Genomic DNA, 18,668 nt, shown 5'->3' with positions numbered 1-18,668 from the left:
CAAGCACAAAACACTTCACGATGAGTGTACACAGTAAATGCAGTCCCACGATCAGCAGAAGATTTACATGCAGATATGTGAATTACTAACAAGGCACGAATACCCAAACAAACATGCACGATACTGCTAAAAAACCTCTTTTGACATTATTTTACATAAGCAAGTTCCATGACATGACGTCGAACATCGCACCGTTAGTTCATAATGAGCGCGGAAGTACGGAGTGATTGCATCTTTCGCATTAGCTGGCATGGAACCGTGGGCAGGGTCCGTTCCCCAAACCAGATACCGCGCTTCCGGGTGAGACTTTGGAGAGCCGTTCGCCAATGAGCACAGAGGGCAAATGCAATGGAAACTGGACGACAATATGCGCTGTGAGGTCATGGAATTGGTACGAAATCTCGCCAACTATGACACAGGACCATAAACGCAAGAGAGGTTGGTGGGAAACCACGGAAAATGTTAAGATGGCACAAAAGCCCAGCGGACACGGTATAGGGAGTCAGAACACTAAGTAGTCTACCGAAGCCATGGAACACTGTGGAAACCTAATGGAACGTGACCACCTGATCTAGTCAGGTAGCGCCGCCAGCAAACAAAGCGTTCTCCCGGTCCGGACAGCCCTAATGAAAGGCTGACAGTTTGGCGACCACGCGGGCAGTTAACGTCCACCGCCCGACCCGCAGCCGAGATTTACACCGACCAAACGGTAATGTACCGCCCCAGGCCGTCGCCCCAGGCCGCCACAGACAACCGCACACAACACCAACACGGGCCCGTCAAGGCTGACCGCCCAAACAGTGCACTGGTAACGGCGCTGCCGGCGCGGCGGGGCGGCTTTGTGATGGGCACCCGGTTTAAAACTCCACGTCCCGGACCCGGGAGTCGCATGCATTGCTGGCAAGCCAGCCGCCCCGATGGAGGTTCCAGGCAGCGATAACAAGTCCAACACACAGCCGGGCACATTTTTATGGTTGTAATAGTGAGTGCACGTGTAATGCGATAGCGATCTGGCCGTGGTAGGTTCGCTGGAATGGCGGAGGCCCCGGGCCAGGGGCGGACCCGGACCGGCAGGTGAGGCCGAGTTGTGCAGGAAGGCAATGAGCCAGGAGCGGAGGCCTATGGAGGGAGGCGCAGGCCAGGGAGGAGGTCTGGGCTATGGAGTGACGCTTGGGCAAAGGCAGGAAGGCTTTAGCTGGGGAAGGAGATCTCGAATCATGAAGGGAGCAGGAGCGGCAGGGTGCCGGGCTCGTGCCACTCACTGAGGAATGTAAATTGGAGCAAATTTACCACATCACAACTAGCAGTGCCACACAGGCATGTCGAAGACCTTGAAGCAAACAGTCGTGGGACATTTCACAAAACCTTCAGATCGATTACTCTAGCCCCATTCCGACCAATTCAAAACGTGAGAAAATAACGAACACTTCGACCACAACGTAAAGCATTTCACTTATTCCACGTTCGCCGCGAGTCCTGGCGGCCTTCAGGGCCAAGATCCGATCTTCGGGCAGCCGAGGCGGGAGAACGTAAACGATTCAAGGCATGCCAGCCGGCCGGACTTTCCACACAACCCACAGTCACTTCCGGTTGAGTGTGTCTGCTGGGGGGGGGGGGGGTGAGTCCCCCCACACCTGGCGCCGTTCAGGAGTGCACCTGCACCGGCCAGAGCACGGTGACTATAAGGCCAGAGCTGGCACAGGTCAGAGGCGTGACCTATGGGTGCACCTGAATGGATCAACCCAGTTAGTCATATCACTCGGTTAGAACGGTACTCTACATATGTCACTCGGATGTTGCATCATAAGTTAATAAAATGAAGCACATGGAACCTTTAAACACACAGCCCAGCGGATCTGAACAGCCTAGTTAAAAAGGTAGGTATGCAGTTCATAGATGATCACCAGATATTCGACCCAACAATCTATGAAATCCACGAACGCGGGTCATCATAGTTCTGTCCAAAAGGCACGACAACCCAGTACCAACACAGCTCACCACCTGTCCTTTGCACTGAACCATGGACCTCTCACGGTCCCAGCCGGTTCACGCTGGCTCGTGCCGCCGTCCCTCCTTCACGGTCACGGTCACGGTCACGAGGTGTTCACGGCACGGGTCACGGACGGACCTCCCACGAAACACGTGTTCAGCGATCGTGAAGCGCCGGGGAGACCGTGAGAGATGATGGTCGATGATGCACAAACGACTTCCTTCTTCCGGTCGGCGGTCACTGAGGAGATGCGACTGAGTGGTTCTGTTTTGTGACTTGCAACAGTAAATCGGCCATTATTTGAGCGGATATTTAAGTGAATTCAAGTTTTACAAATCGAGGAATGGTTTGCTGAAAATGCCCGGTCGAACAACCTGTGTTAGCGTTTAGCAACGATGGTTTTGTGTACATTGTTATCAGCACAATCTAAATCTGAAGAAATTCCCAGCAATTAATGCTTGCTGACGTAAACGATATGCCTATTTATGTCACTTGCGACAACCAAATTAAGACTAACTGGAAAGATACAGCACAAAAACGATAACAGATGGGGAGGAAAACACAAAACTGGTTCGCATGACATGGAAGATTCCGCAATAAAAGTAATTTTAAACAAACGGTCACTACTTAGCAACTGTTTGTCTTGACAACAAAATCTTTAGGACCAGACCAAGCCAAAGCGTGGATACCTATTGGATGCCTTTTAAATAATTCAATATATGATACACGATCGACATTTTACTGCGTTAGTACAGCTCATCCAAGTGCAGCAAAGCCTCCTAGAACCCACCCTCTCTGCACTTCGGCCGGAAGCCGCTAGTCCTCGTTCTAGCCTTCCCCACAAGTCATGGCCGCGCGCTCCGAGCCGGCACCCAGCCTAGGTCACATTCCTCGTCGGGCCGAGCCGGCAGGGCGGGCGCTATTCGGCCGAGGCCGACCCAAGGGCGTCGCGCCGCCGCGCCGGACGCAGGTGTGTTTGTGCACAAGTGCAGGACTGTGAGTCTGTGCCGCTGACACAGCCCTTTGGCTATCACAGGTGTGAGCTGTGGCCCTGTGACACAGTAACTGACTAATCCATCACGGGTGCTCAGCGGTTGCAGAGACACCCAACTCTGAGACATATTTTGTCATTTGTAGGGCAAAGCTAAGATCTCAGTGCCCGTGACTTGCCTTGGAATCTCTGAAATCCTGTCATTCGTAAGGCAAACCTATATGTTTCCGTGACATTGACACCAGCTGAGAATCCTTCAGACAGAAAAGGCTTCTCTAAAATGGCAGAGCACCGCAGGCACACCGCCGGCACTATGTAATGTCACTATCCACTAGTGATGTCAATTTCAGAAAACATGTGTCCAATGTCCGTCCAATGTCCAATACTTACGTCGACTGTCCGTCCAAAAATGTCCAAGCCAGCCATTTGTCCAAAGATGTCCGACATCTACGCAATAGTTTACACTCAACACCGTTATCCAATTTGCTTTTAATGTATCGTTACCAGCTTAAAAGTGGTAATCATATCGAAAGCTGAGCTTTCTAATAGCCAATCAATCTGAAACACGATTACTTTATAAAAATGTTGAGGTGTAGCAAGCGATTGTCCAAAGTTGTCCAAAGCCTGCTGTCATTGTCCAACCGAATTCCGAATTGGACACTGAACAAAATCGGAATTCCGAACCCGAAGATTCAAGTTCCGATTGACACCACTATTATCCACACGGTCATCTCGGAGTTTGTTGTTTGCTGGCACCAAGTGCTAGTGCGAGCGGCTCTCGGTCAACACTGTAAAAAAAAATTCACTAGCTAATTTTGAAATAAGGCATTTTTTACGAGTGCCTCCCTTGCACCTCGTTACAACATATATGGACATTAGTAGTCAGAGCCATGCACGTTAACAATGCCCTTTGTGGAACAAATGCCTACGAGCGAGAGCATGTTCAGGAACCTAATTTTGCGCAGTGTTAATGAACTACGCACAGCCTCACAGTGTTACCCGCCGTTGGCTTGTTCTCGGCCAGTTTTTGGCGTGTCCCTCAATTAGGTCATTTTGCTATTAGCTCAGCTGACGAGGCCCCGGCTGGCACCTACTAAACGGATAACCTTGCGTGCAACCCCGCTTGTTGTGACGAACGCCTGCAGCTGATAAACGTGCTGGCAAGCTTGCGTGGTTAGCGGCTTCGGATGGCTATGAGGATGTGCCTCATAGCTATCCTCGTCGCATGTTACAACCTAGGAGTCTGTGGCTGCTTTCAGAAGGAGTCCCCCCCCCCCGCATCCGGGAGCCGGCGTCCATTTTGTGTTGCGTCGCCATTACTGTGTGTGTCTGCCCAACTGCTCTTTGGCTTGATTGAAGGTGAGGCATCTTGTATCATTTGCTGTGTGCTCAACAAAAAGGTTGTCCATTTGTAAACAAAAGTTATTATGTTGTTGAGCTTCTTAGAAGATGTATAGTATCGCATAATGTTGCCCGTCGTTGGCAGAAGTGCGCCGTTATCGTCTATCCAAGTCAGAATAGCTATATGTTTGGGACTTAAGCTAGCTTGTGGCAGGAATATATCACTTTCTTCAACTTTAATTTAATCATTTTCCAGATTGGTATGCCTTATGATAATAATAATGTTGATATTCGTTTTTCACCCATTACAGACTTCTCTGGTAAAGAATGGGGCCATGTGGCCTGGCCTACCTTCACCCCGCGACTGCCGCCGGTGCAGAGCTAATGAAAAATCACAAATGTTTGATGGTGGTTATTTTAGAAACCTGATTGCAAATTATTCAGTTAGTTATTGTTGTTGTTGTTGTTGTTGTTGTTGTTGTTGTTGTTGTTAAAGTTATAGTTATTGTCCTGGCGTTGTTATTGTTCTCGTTCTCGTGCCCGAATAAATGTGCTGCAGCGCTACTCAGTCTGTTTACTTGCGGGTGGCGGTCGAGAGTCGGGGGCACTGGTTGACGGAATTCCGTCGACGGAATTCCGTCAACCCAGTGCACCTCGACCCCGAAGACCAGTAGTGGTACTAGTTAACTAGTGCCACTACTGGCCTTGAGCTAGTACCACTACTAGCCTTGGGGGCTAGTACAATTACTGGGTATGGATTAGTAGGCAGTGGCTAGTTACCTTACCAGGCAGGGGCTATTATGACACCTAGTAGACGCACTACCCACCTTATTTACGTGCGTGTTGTCAAACTAGGTGGAGCACGGTGGTCGTATGCATACGAGGCACAGCCTTGTCGAACAAGCTTGTTACTCGGCAACTAGCCTAAAATTAGCCAAATTTACACGCTCCTGCAATGTTATTTTTGCGCTGAGAATTCCTCTACGAGGGGCTTGTAAGTTTTTTTTACAGTGAAGGTGCTGCATCCGACGGGTCGCCGCTCCGACCCCGTCCCGTTTGTGGCATTCCAGCATGGCACACAGCCGGCGGCAGCATGCTGCCGTCGACTGTACCTACCCCTGCATAGGTGCAGTGGTCCGGTGGTACAGAAAAATCCAACAGCGGTACAACCGGTGTCTGGCCGTTTGTTGATGCCACTCCAACCGGCACTGACTCTATCGCAGTGCCAGAACATTTCAGTAAAGCGGTAAGGTAGACGTCGAGTGCCCCATGTCCGTGATTTGAGCTACACTGGTTCCGTTCTGTACGCTGTAGCTAGAGAACATACCGTCGCTGTCGACTATGCAGTATCAACATACGCCTATCGGTCGCACTTATAGGACGAATGGTCGAAATGATTGAGGAATGAGGAGTCAACAAACAGCACACTTGTCACACATCGACCAACACAGACTGAGACCGCCCACAAACACGATACACCTCACAGCTGATCGGTCACCGGGTACAAAGTCCGTTAGATAGAGTGACATACATGCCATTGACGTGAATCACCCGGTTCTTGGTCAAAGTTCACTCTAAACTTCCTCCCCAGTGACTCAAAACAGTCAGCAGGCTGGCCTATAACGGAAAACTGTGTGATGGCAGTAGACAAAGTGTGCTTTATTAATCCTAGGTACTCTGTTCGCTGAGTTGAGTTGTCGAGATTTACGTCCTAACCCGACCTCAGAAATCACGCGGCGCCAGTCGCCATTTCGCCCTCGCCTCCCGCCTGTTGCTTCACAACAGGTGTCAGTCAACCGAACCCCTGCGACTCCTCACCTGGGAATGTCCAGCTGACTGCGGTCAGCCTCCTAGAGATCCATAGTGGCAGGCTCGCAACACACACCACGACACACTCTCGCTCTGTTTCGCAGCACGGCACACGGCACGCCCGGCCGACCCGCTCACAGCACGCGCACCCCCACACGGGCTCCCAGCACAACACTGCCAGCCGCCACCGCGCCGTGGCCTTTCTCGGCCGACGGAATGCCGTGTGGTAAACCAGCGAGCGTAGCCTCTGCGCGGGCGGCCGCATTCCTCCGCAATGAGTACAGCCTCTGACAGGGCGGCCGGCGCGCTGTGGCGTGACTGCCGCGGGCGCCGCGCCGGAGAAATGGCTTTTAATTCCGGCTGGGACCGTGTGTCGGAGAGTGTACGCAGTGCGCCGGACCGCGCGCGCCCAGCGAAAGTAACGCGCAATCAGAACACTGATGATCGCGGGGGTGATGTGGGAAATGAGGGTGGGGGCCGGGGGGGGGGGGCATTGTAACAATTTGACGCCAACCATGACAGTTCAAGAATTTATTATGGGCCCGTTATTATGTCATATGGAACAGATTTTTATTGACCGAAGTTTGTTATCCGAACTGCGAGATATGCAGTTCGGATTAGGTGAACTGCAGGTGAAGTGCTGATTAGATATAAAACCGGTGCACTGTGTTCGTCCTTTTAAATGCAAGTGTAGATGCACCTTATGATCCAGGTTATTTCAGAAGCATTATGCATAAAGTTTATGCTTCTTCGTTCTATTTTCCTGGCAATGATATAGGGGCAATTAGTTATTAGGTATATGTTTCCAATTTGCAGAATTATTACGATATTTCTTCTTCTTCAATAAAAAAAAAGATATGAAAATAGTAGCAGGAGCCCGAGAACAAAATTATCGTTTGAGAGTTTTAGAAGTTTAGATGGATTTACATCTGACTGATCACTGACGTTTACCTACTCTCCTAACGGAATTCTGGTCATGGAGTCAGCAGGCTTCCTTGCTTTCTTAGCTCTACATATACATTCTTTAACCCTATTCCTGGCGGGCTCCGCCGGGACAAGAAACTGGCGGGGGGGCCGATTCGGCCCCCCCCCTAAAATCTCGAGAACGAAGCAAGATAGCGACAAGCGGTAAACGGCATCGGATACGCACGGTCAAGATCTACAATTTTTACAGAGGTCATTTTCAGGTCAGGTCAAAGATGACGTCACAGGGGTCGAAAAAGTCAAAATGGCGGCGCTAGATATGGAGAGAGTTTTTCTCGAATAACTTTCGAATTAGTCAAGATAGGAACAAACTAAGGGCATCATCGTGATCCTCTCGTCAATCCGCATCGAATGATATATGTTGACCTCGAAAGGTCAAGGTCAAAGGTTGACCTCAGGTCACGTGACCTCGAGGTCATCATGTATATCATTCGATGCGTCTTGACGAGCTGAACACAATGAGACCATCCACGCGTCTGTATCTTGTTCCTGTACGGAGTTATTGGCCAAAAACCTTTGGTGACCTTTGATGACGTCACATGACCTCACAGCTGCCCAACAGCAAAACAGACCTCAAGGTAGTGAAGGTTGATCGTATATGAAGTCATGTATGGTATATGGGGCCATTCCGACCCGTTTTAGTGGTAAAAACAGGGAGTTGATTTTTCCCCCATTGACTTATAATGGGGAGGTCGCGAAACTGACCTGACCTTAGGTCACCGATATCGAAATTCCGAGATATACAAATTGCACATACTGCCTGAAGAGAAGAAATTGATCGGTCAAAAACTCTAGCTCTGGCGTGATTGCAAACTTTTCTGAGGTAGGGTCACCAAACCGCCTCTGGTGACCTGACCTGAGGTCAGATCAACTCAAAATTTTCAGACATGTTGCGTAGAAGCCTTTTAGGAAAAGTCAGAAAATTTGAGCTTCCTAGCTCAACGCGTTTGGGAGAAATAACCAAAAAACCTCAGGGGGGGGCTCCTGAGGCCCCCCCCCCGCCAGGAATAGGGTTAAGATGGGCCCTGTCTCCTCAGTACAAAGGTCTCTCCCATCGGGCCTCTGAATTTGGACCCATCCCTCGCCGTGGCACGCAGAGCTGAATAAGCTTTTGGGCTCGAAAGACTCGTTCGCGTGTGGCGTATGGGAGTGGCCGAGCTTTGCTCTCTCATGGTTCTCAGTGCCAACAGTAAGCGGACGGCTAAGTCACCTTCCTCTCAGTGATCCGATTAGGCACAGAGAACCGTACATGAGCGGACTCAGGGCAGAACCACGTGGGCGAGGAAATAAAACGCAGATTCCCAGTCCAGTCTAAATGCCACTGCGGAATTTGCTCCGTTTGTATGTAATATAAAGAACAGAATTATACAGTGCGTAGCCGTTGACATCGTTATGCGAGTAAGCTAAGGAGACTTTATTGTGTAACAAAAATGGAAATATTCTTCTGCGGATAATCGTCTCTATGCTAATGCGCTTGTTGACTTCAGAAGAGATTAAGTTGTTTTATTCATAAATTATTTAGGCTTCATTGCATTCATTTCAAGCCACTGTCGCTGCTGGATTGCACGCACGCCTAGCCAGCATTTTGCTCAGGGAGGGGCCACAGGTCGCGGCTTAGTGTCGTACCCCCTCCAAAAAGAAAACTCCTCGGATCTGGCCTACTATTTTTGGGCAGTGGTGCAGCTGTTTTATTTATTTTTGTTTTGTTTTTAATTTTATTTTATTTTTCACCTTCGGGGGGGGGGGGCATGGCCCCGGTGGCCCCCCTTTGGCAGTTGGCTACGTCCCTGCTAGATGTCGATTATGGCGATGTGAAAAGTATCAGGCTACCGACCACCTTTATGTAGGTAACTCATTCAGAGTATACTTTTAGAATGATATGCGACATTGGCAAAGTTGCTTTGTCACGCAACTTCATGACAAATAATTTGCACCCCGCCGTTCCCCGCTTTTTCGCTAACGCTGCTCGGGTGACATGTCCATTATCCCCATCACCTGCGGGACATTTGTACATATGTTATGCGTTCGTTTCTGGCAAGCTGACCGAGCCTCGGCGAAGTGGTCACTCCCAGGCCTCCCAGGCTCGGCGGATCGAGATTAGCGCATGCCTCCCTATAATACCTATATATCCGACCGGTATTAGCCGGGGCGAATTAGCCGGGGAAGATCAAAGGCTCCGCCTTAGCCGCCTCAGGTATACCGCCGTCACTGCCGACCCGCCGCCGCCACTGAGTTCAGGACTCAGCGGCGTTTGACGAGGTGGGCCGTGAGGTGAGGCGAGGAGAGTGAAGTAATTTGAATGTCCCACCACTGTTCCGTCCCCGTCCCGTATCCGTTCCGTTTTTGTCGTATTTCCGTCCCGTCTTCGTGCCATTTCCGGCCTGATTTCGTCCCGTTTCCGTACTGCCGTCTCCGTCCCGTATCCGTCTCGTCTCCGTTCCCTAGCACCAAACCACATCAACATTTTTTTCCGATTCTGGTGGTCAATCACACAGGCTTTTAGTCTGAAGTGATTTCGAGGGCATCGATGGGCTGCTGAACTATTTTCCACGATCAAAGACATGACCTGTGAATGACCTGTGAATTGTGACCGCCACTATCGACACCAGCCAGTCCCGTCACCACCGTTCCAACTCAGTCTGGTCTTAACCTGACCTGAACTGATCTCATTGTGTTCCACTGCGTGACTCCAGCGGTCAGGTCATTCTGTCAGAGAGGAATGTGGCTGGGCGGCCGGGCCCCTGAGCTGGCTCGCTCGCAGAACTCAGCGGCTTTTCTGCGGCCACGGCGAGCTCAGTCCTGACGTTTCCTGACCGAATAGCGCTGGCTCATAGCTCAGAGCCTAATTGACAGACATTCTTGGGTGTAGAGTTTTTTAAGAGGCTGGATATTCCAAAGCTGGTCTTTCATTAAAGGGACCCTCCCACCTTAACATTAGTTTTGAGTTGAGATAGCCAAATTGGTGGCCATGGCCTGAAAATACCGGTTTGGGCATTCACAACATCGAAAAATGCTTTAATTCGGAGATATGGAATTTCAAACTTGCAGTTTTCGGATTCTAAGGGGCTAATGCATTGGTATGCCCCCTTAGAATTTGTGACGTCAGCGGAGATCTAACGATTTTTAAATCTTTTACTAAAACGTTTGTCAGCACGCGGTGGTATATGCTGCTTTGCGCGCAACAAATGCCGCACTTTCAAATAAAGTCGCTAGGAACAGCGGAGATCCCAAAAAGTAAACAAAAGTAAAAGTCTAATATCTTGAAAACCGGTGAATATTTTTCGATGAAATTTGGTAGATATTCATTTTTGCTCTTTCTGAACCGAGCGACATCACTTTCATGCCAATTCATTAACTTTTTTGAAGGTGGGAGGGTCCCTTTAACAGACACGAACGGATGAATGAGCCGTCCGAGAACGGTGCTCATGGAAGCACGTCAGTGACTGTGAGCCGCAGCGCTGACATTTTTGTGCCAGGCTGACTTGTTCAATGTTCATAGACAGTCTTGCGACTTATAATCTCTCTGCTCTCGTATATGTCAACGTAGATACAATACTCCAACCCAAGCAAATAACAAACAATCCACGTGGCCCAGTCAGCGTCACGGTCTCAGTCCGCGACTCGCTGTCTGCGCCACCATTGCCTGCCCCCCCCCCCCCCACCCCCCACCCTGCAACCCTGCAATCATGACCTGGTGACCTTCCTTCAGTTGCGATAGGTATTTCCCTCCCCTTCCAGGACATCGTCATCTCCAGCAACTCCAGACAGCGGGACCAGGCGCGCCGGTTGCGGTCGCACCGCGGTTCCGGCGGCTACGATACCTGCATTCCGCGCCGCACCCCGGCAGAGGCTAGCGCGGGAGTGCCGGCTCAGGGCCCCGCGCGGGCCGCGGCGGTGCTCGGCCTGACATCTAGTGGCTGAAAATAAAACTATTACTGTGGCGTTTGGTCGGGAGAGTGCGCTAGAAGGAGCTGGGCTCGCCTTCTCTGGACTAAGCTAATCAATGGAGACTTTGAGGTCCGGGCTTTGCTGGCTGAGGTGGCAGCTTGGCTGGTGTGAACGAATTAGCTTCGAATGGCTCACTCTGCTTTTGTTCAGGGGTAGTCTGCCTGACCCATTCTGCTTTGCCGGTGCTGGTCTGGACCTCGCCGTCTGACCGTCCCCTCGGGCCTCAGCATTCAGCCCCCATCATACCTTCGGATCGATCGACGTATGGCGCCCAGGAGCACCACCGAATGTGATCACAGTAATGTGATCAACAGATGAATCCCGCCAGCCAACCCCAGCCTTAATTCACGTTCATTGCGTACAAACCATATATTTTCGCTTCACACGGAATGGTGTCGTCTCCAAGGAGCGATGCCCTGTATTGAGTGTCGGGCGGCGCCGGCCCGTGAGACACACACACTTTGACTCAGAGACACTCAGTAATACGGACGACAGACGGACACCCAACGGTGACACACAGTGTGAGGACGGCCCTCGCGCCCGCCTGCGGTCGACATACACCCGACCCGGCCAGCCTCCGTAGTTTAACAGTTCATGGGCGGGGCGATGCTGGGTGGTTGATCGTTCTTTCGCATCTCCGGCTCGATGCTAACGCGGGGCATCCGGTCAGCCCCATGGATAGTAATTGGGACTCGGTGCCTGGCTTTAGTCTCATAGAGACAAAAGTCACTGAATAAAACTCTGAGCGAATGGGTGTCTCGGTGGCGGACATCCAACGAATCCATTAAAATCGGTCACTCGAGTCAATAAAGCACATCCTAAAACATCGTCGCAGCACTTTCACTCCGATAAATCGGGAACAATAGAGTTAAAACTCAATTTGGTTTGTTTGTTTCGGCAATAAGAGGGTACGTCAGGAACATACAAGATTACAAACATGACACCTACTTAAGCGGCCAGCATCAACAATTGAAGCAAAATCACAAAACATAGGCACCCTTCTTTATACCCTCGCGTTTTAAAACCACTCCAACCTTCAGCAGAGCGACGATACAACTCAGCGAGTCACTAGTCAGATCAGAGCAAAATAGAACGCAAACCTAGTCTAAAATGACTCGCCAGATGCCCTCTGGCCTCGACCGCGACCCTCCTCGGCCAGAAGCAGCTCCCGGCGCCCCCTCACTGGCCGGCGGATTGTGCTACGCTGGCGGTCCGGCAGTCAGCTGACCTCGACCCGTGCTGCCATCTGTCGTCTACGGCCACAACTGCGCCGCCGCCGGTACTGGACGTTGCAAGGAGACTCGTCTCGTATCTCTGACCGCTCGCCCCCGAAAGACTCGACTGGACGGACGCTGGTAACGGCGAATTGTTCCAGCGTCTCAGTGATGACGTCACTGGCGTCACACACCCTCTGACGTCACCGATTAGCCTCCGATCGCGCAGTGACGAGCGTCGATCAGCGTAACATCCTCTCGTCACAGCAGGACACATCGCACACTTCCTACCACAAGAACATCTCATCACAAATCACACCCACACATTCACGTATCCATCTCATTCATGTGGACGACTACCATGGCATCGGCTGTGGGCGGCTCGGGCCGGCCGGCGCCTGGCGAGACATCTGGCGAGCCGCAGCTGAGACTCTCGCACGAGGCCGGATGGCACGACTGGAACGTGGCAGCGCTCTCACTGAGACTCGAGTCATCTGTCGGGACGAGAGATAGGTCAGATTCAATAGAAATGCTACAAACCTGGTGAGAGGAATGTCCAAAATTGGCTCAAAATAAGGAACATATGCAAGCATTACATAGCGAAACCGGTATCTACCTCTTAATGCACTCTTAGTCCCTTAGCTACCAGTAGGAAGCCAGGCACCTTTTGTCTTGTTCGCAGTTTACGACGGTCAGTTCACCTACCATCTGGCAGGGAGAGCCTTCGCTCGAGCGCCGAGTCGAGGTTCAGCGGGCTGTCGACAGACTCGGAGCAGTCGTAGGCAGCAGAGGGCGTCCCGGACATCGACGGACACGACGAGGAGACGTCCGACAGCTTGGCGCACTGCAGCGCCATCTGGGACTCGCAGGAATTGGCCGAGCCGGCCGCACATGTGCTGCCACCTGCCCCCGCGCAGGTGCTGCCCTCTGCGCCGCCAGGTGGCACTGCGATCCGCACCAGGCTCGGCGGCATCGACGGCGCCTGTGGAGTCAAACAGGTGTGAGCCTCTTGGTAAAACAGCGATAACCATTTATGCTAGTTTGTTGAACTGTTAAGCTGTTATGAGGCTGCTACGCACTAAAAGTATCATTTAATGTTTTTAATTCATGTGATGTAGCAGCGCAAATGTCATCTTTTGAACCGGGTTTTGGCAATGAAATATTAAAGGGCACTAGACACTATCTAGCTAAATTCTCAGCTAATTTCATTCGCTAACAAAACGCTGCAAGAGCATATCAGGAGCTGAATACTGATGCAGATTTCAGAGTGAGGTTCAAGGCCGTGCTGTTAATTTAAAATTTGAATAAGGCAAGGTGAAGGGTTTAATTTACTGGAGACAATAATTCGCCCATAAAATCTGTCATTACAAGTAACATATCTAGTCAGTGGAGGATGGTTCTTTTAAATGCATGGTATATTATGGGCATGCAAGCAGTTAGCTCCTTTTGAAGTTCAAACAACAGACTGTCAAAAGAGTAAGAGCAAAAAGGTCCTTTTCAAGTTCAAACAACATATTTTTAACACAAAGGAAGAAAAGACGTTCATTATAAGACGCTAATGATTCATTACAAAAACTGCAGGCAAATGAAGCGAATTGCTCACAACCTCCAAGACGGCACAAAACGGAAAAGCCATACTCGACTAAAAATTGGCAACAGTATAAAAAAGTGTGTGTAGGAGTTCTCTAAACAAAGCAGACACCAGCGACCAGCCTTTCCGTGCCCTCTGCCCCACCCCCTCCCAACTCCCCCCCACTGACCGTTTGTGACCGCCGGTCGGCCTGGTGGGGTGAGGAGCGGCCGGACCCCATGGAGACGGGCACCGGCTCGGGGCTGGTCGGCTCGCCCGGCGACCCCAACTGGGGCAGGCCCTCCTCGCCAGTCACCACCGTCTGTACAGGCGCAGAGAATCGTCAATTACATGGAACGAAAGGGATGCTAATACAGCGGCAGTGATCGTTGTAGGGGAGAGTGGGGTAAGATGCCCAGGGTGGGAAAGACGCCCCACCCCCTCTAGCGGCGAAACAAAGAATCGAACCTGGAAATTAATGTTCTTAGCGTAAAGCGGAAGCCTGCCTTGTTAACTGCACAAAAATTTGCGAGGCTCAGTTGGGCAACGGCTGGCTGGTGATTGCATGTTTTTTATTTGCTGCTTTCAAAAAATATTTTGGTGTCAAAACATTGTAAATATCAAAGAAGGTAGTTAATTTTTGCGTCCCTTGCTATAGTCGTGATAAATTAACATGCGTGTACTGTGTCCCAAACAGCTTGTTTCAGGGTGTAGTTTTATGGATAACAAATTGTAGGTACTGATTTAATGTTACCTCGGTACCTTGGGGTAAGATGCCCCTGTCCTGATGGGGAAAGACGCCCCCCCCCCTAAATCCGTAGGCTGTCCTTCAAGCAGCCCGTCAAATCATTTATTACATACCTGTGATGAGAGACAAAAGCCGATCTGGGACTATTGAGAGTCCAGTACGGTCGGGTGCTCCCCATGCCGGTCTCTCGGCCCACACAGCGACTTTTTGGGCGGCATCTGACTCTGAGAGCCCTTACGACGGCCTCTGTGGGCCACATTATTGGCTCCAGGGCCCCTCACGACATCCTTTGAGGGCTCCCACGTTGGCTCCACGGGCCGCGCTGGCATCTGAGGTCCCCACGATGGGCTCGAGGGCCCTCAAGCATCATGAAGACCTATAAGGGCCCCACAGTGGTCTCCGAACGCCACCACGGAGGCTTGTTTGGCCGCGCTGGACTATGATGGCCCTAACGATGACCTCTGAAGCCCCTTACGACTACTTTTGAGGGCCCTTACGATGACGTTTGGTGTCTACTGCAGGCCCGAAGGGACTACTGATTCGTTCAGGCGATTCACGTGCCCATTTATGTCACTTATAGTGCAGGGGGCATCTTACCCAACGCCAGGGGGCGTCTTTCCCACCCTGTGGGGTAAGATGCCCCCTTTCACTTCTTCAGGAAAATGCTTAATAGCAAAAAAGTTATCTTATTTCAAGCACGAAAGTGTGATATTTTTGGAGAAAAATGATGTCGGCTTCCGTTGAAACTACAAGTTTTTGCTTTCCCATCGTCATTTTCGAATAATATATGACAAAGTAAAACCCTGGGCATCTTTCCCCACTCTCCCCTATATATTTCATTATTAGCCATACAATCCTTCACATTAAAAGGTGAATGCAAAAAAATGATAATTTTTAATACATCATTTACGTGATCTTTTTTAATCAAAAGCATAATTTATATTTGATGTGTATTATTAAAAGGGAATATGTTCAATCCAAGGAAATCGAAATACATTAGAATCCAACAGGCGATAGCGACGGCATTTTCACAATACATTTGTGAAGCCAATCAACGTTGTTGAGTCCGTAATGCTCCCTAATAAACGTCAGCGGTATACGAGTATTCATCGCGTCAGTTCTACATAAGTAGGGGCATTCCACGTCAAATCAAACACCAAAATCCGTCATCCCCTTTGATTTTTCTGAAAATTTGTAGGCAGACTGGGCATGGTTCAAAACTGAGTTACGTATAATATTTTCGAAATTTGATAAAGTATCGCTGAGATATAGGTCATCGAATATAGCCAAAAATGCCACACATCAATTTTTTAAATGTCTATAACTCTGGTTCCCTTTCTGGTATCAAAATGATACTAACAGGGTCTTGTAGGCAATTGATAAGGCTTTGATTTTTAATTATAAAATTAAATTGAAGTGACCTTGAAATGCATTTGACCTTGAATTAAAACAGAAAAATTTAAATAGCAAAAAACACGTCACCTTCGATTCGGGTAATTTTTACATATTATGTCCGTCACAATGTTCCTAACCATCTGTGAAAAAATTGGAGTGGGCCATTCATAACTCTCGCGGCAAACGCCGTTTTCATGCATCAACATCACGCAACCGCGCGTGACCTTGAAAGACAGAGTCAAGACATGCTTGCTTGTGTACACTTTCTGAAATGAATGATTGCTGATTAGTGATATCCCAAACTCTGCGAGAATGGAAATACATAGTCATCGTAGTCAAGCATTCAAATTCCATAGTAAAAGTGTCTCAGGCAAACGGTATTTTGCGGTGAATTTTGAGCCGTGTGGAAATGCATCATGAAGCCAAAAATTCAACGAAAACATTATCACGCAACGATATCTTCACGTCCTTTTATCTTCACTATACGAAAGAATATACATTTTTGAGTATGTATGGGGAATTTCTAGTTAATCCAATAATAAATATGGCAGTTAGAGACCTGCTAAGAGTAACATGTCGCCGGCTGAGGCGGGATCGGCCGACGCGGGAAACGCAGCAATCACAATTTTGTGTTTACACGTTCATATTTCAATTGTTTACAAACCGATTTTCAAAAATCTTACACCATAAGATTGCCTGTACATTTCTTAGTCTTCTCACAAAATTTGACGCGAATCGAACGTAATCAGCGGTAAGGAGCGCGATGTAAAGACGGAACCGTTCCGTTCCGTCCCGGCACAGTCTACAATTCAGGCGGCGGCTAGCGGTCGGCGCCGGCTGCCGAGTCGCCGCGGCGACAGGATGTTCACTTTACACCGCTATTACTAGACCAGTTGTGAACCGATTTTCTTCTTGCTTGCACGATGAGATGTGCAATTCAATTTTGGACAGGTAGCTATAATTAATTTCGCATTAATACTATGAGATATTGGTGAAAAACAGGAGGGGTGGGGCGAAATTCACTCTTCCCACTTCACTGCGCGTGCTAACATACGTTTGCATATGTGCCATTTTCTTCAAAACTTATGAATGGCCCACTCTAATTTTTTCACAAGTTGTTAAGAATATGGTAGGCAATAAAATATATGAAAATTAGCCAAATCGAAGGTGACGTGTTTTTTGCTATTTCAATTTTTGTGCTTAAGAACAGAGTTAAGCAAATTTCAAGGTCATATATTTAAGTAGGTGCAATTCTAAACAAATGCTTAAGAAATTACCTAAATAGTAAGGTTTATTTCATTCAAATTAAACAAGTACAACCAAAGTTATGGTCGTTCAAAAATATAAAGATGCAACATTTTGTAAAAATTCGATGCCCTATATTTAGAAGACCTGTGGTCAGAATGTGCAAAAAACATCAATGTAATGTTCGGGGCGACACAGGAACTCGCTCACAAATTTATAATGAAATCGCGGATGGTAAGGTGCAAAACAGCCGATTTTTGTTCGATTTGACGTGGAATGCCCCAGTAGTGACAAGAAGCGATAAAAATTTCCACTGAAAATGTTATATCGGCTAAGGGTCACAAGGAATCCCTGATAAGTGTCATCTCCGTGAAGATCCCGCCTGAAGTTCCGTAGTAAGTAGTGGAGAGCGACGGACTATGGCGGGAAAGGACGGGGCCGGACGGGGCCAACGCAGCCACCAGCTGCGTTGGTAAGCCGGATAAAAAGTACCAGGCTGCGCCGTCCCAGAAATAACGCCGTCGCCAAAGACGTCAGCGCGTCTAGAGCCGTCGCCCGGGACACGGGAGCTTCGGATCGATACGTGATGTGATGGATGAGGGAGAAAAGAGAGGTAGAGGCTAAAGGGAGAGAGAGGGAGAGTGAGGGATAGGGAGAGTGAGAGAGAGGGAGAAAGAGGGAGATAGGGAGGGTGAGAGAGATAGGGAGGGTGAGAGAGAGAGAGAGAGAGAGAGAGAGAGAGAGAGAGAGAGAGAGAGAGAGAGAGAGAGAGAGAGAGAGAGAGAGAGAGAGAGAGAGAGAGAGAGAGAGAGAGAGAGAGAGAGAGAGCCTACAGCAGCCTTAGGTAACGGTCCCCAAGGTTATATTTCCGCTCATAGATGTCGCTAGTAGTGTGCGCCTGCTGTTATGCTGCACCGCAGGGCTCTAAATGCCTGGCTACACTATGCGTTTTCTGCGTGCGGTTTTTGCGGGCTTGCGGTTTTTGCGTAATATTGTTTTCGAAAAATAAACGATATTACGTTTTTGTGATGCTTTTCACATTAAATTTTGGTTAATATAAAGTTTATATTAACTTTTCGTATCTACTAATGTAAAACTTATTATCTACAACTTTTTTCTAGAACGGGTTACAGCTCACGGGGGAAGTGAGTTTGGCCTTACAGACATGCACAATAATTTTTCATCTATTTTACTTCGTAGGAAAATAAAAACTGTCGTTGCTTTTTAGTTTTTGTGAGCATCCTTATTCCTCCTTACCATGCCGTAGTATTTCAGGATGTCCATTTTGCACATTGGACATGAGCGGTTCTTCAGCAGCCACGGGTCCACGCACACCATATGAAACTGGTGACTGAAACAGACAGAAACAAGGGTGAGGTAATCGATCATACAGTTACCAACGCTGCATTTGAGCTCAAAACGGTGCATCGGCG

The 18,668-nt window shown here is 49.1% G+C and overlaps 2 protein-coding genes across 2 annotated transcripts in view; both read right to left on the bottom strand.

Annotated features, from left to right (window-relative positions):
• The window catches only part of LOC122371478 (protein expanded-like), a 35,558-nt gene extending 29,207 nt beyond the window's left edge, over positions 1-6,351 (bottom strand). Inside the window, exon 1 of the mRNA XM_043347830.1 lies at positions 6,141-6,351. The gene's annotated coding sequence lies outside the window, so the exon portion shown is untranslated. The remainder of the gene's footprint in view (positions 1-6,140) is intronic.
• Positions 6,352-11,417: 5,066 nt separating this feature from the next.
• Positions 11,418-18,668, bottom strand: part of LOC122371481 (protein goliath-like) — a 34,453-nt gene continuing 27,202 nt past the window's right edge. The window contains exons 5-8 of the mRNA XM_043347834.1: positions 18,493-18,586; positions 14,038-14,169; positions 12,983-13,259; positions 11,418-12,771 (exon numbers count right to left, since the gene is read on the bottom strand). Of these exons, the coding sequence (XP_043203769.1) occupies positions 12,605-12,771; positions 12,983-13,259; positions 14,038-14,169; positions 18,493-18,586 (670 nt within the window). The 3' untranslated portion in view covers positions 11,418-12,604. The remainder of the gene's footprint in view (positions 12,772-12,982; positions 13,260-14,037; positions 14,170-18,492; positions 18,587-18,668) is intronic.

Source organism: Amphibalanus amphitrite, unplaced genomic scaffold (genome assembly GCF_019059575.1).
Source record: "Amphibalanus amphitrite isolate SeventyFive unplaced genomic scaffold, NRLGWU_Aamphi_draft 001248F_arrow, whole genome shotgun sequence".
NCBI classification, from domain to species: domain Eukaryota; kingdom Metazoa; phylum Arthropoda; class Thecostraca; order Balanomorpha; family Balanidae; genus Amphibalanus; species Amphibalanus amphitrite.
The sequence above is the reverse complement of the archived record's forward strand: the minus strand, read 5'-3'. Positions and strand labels throughout refer to the sequence as shown.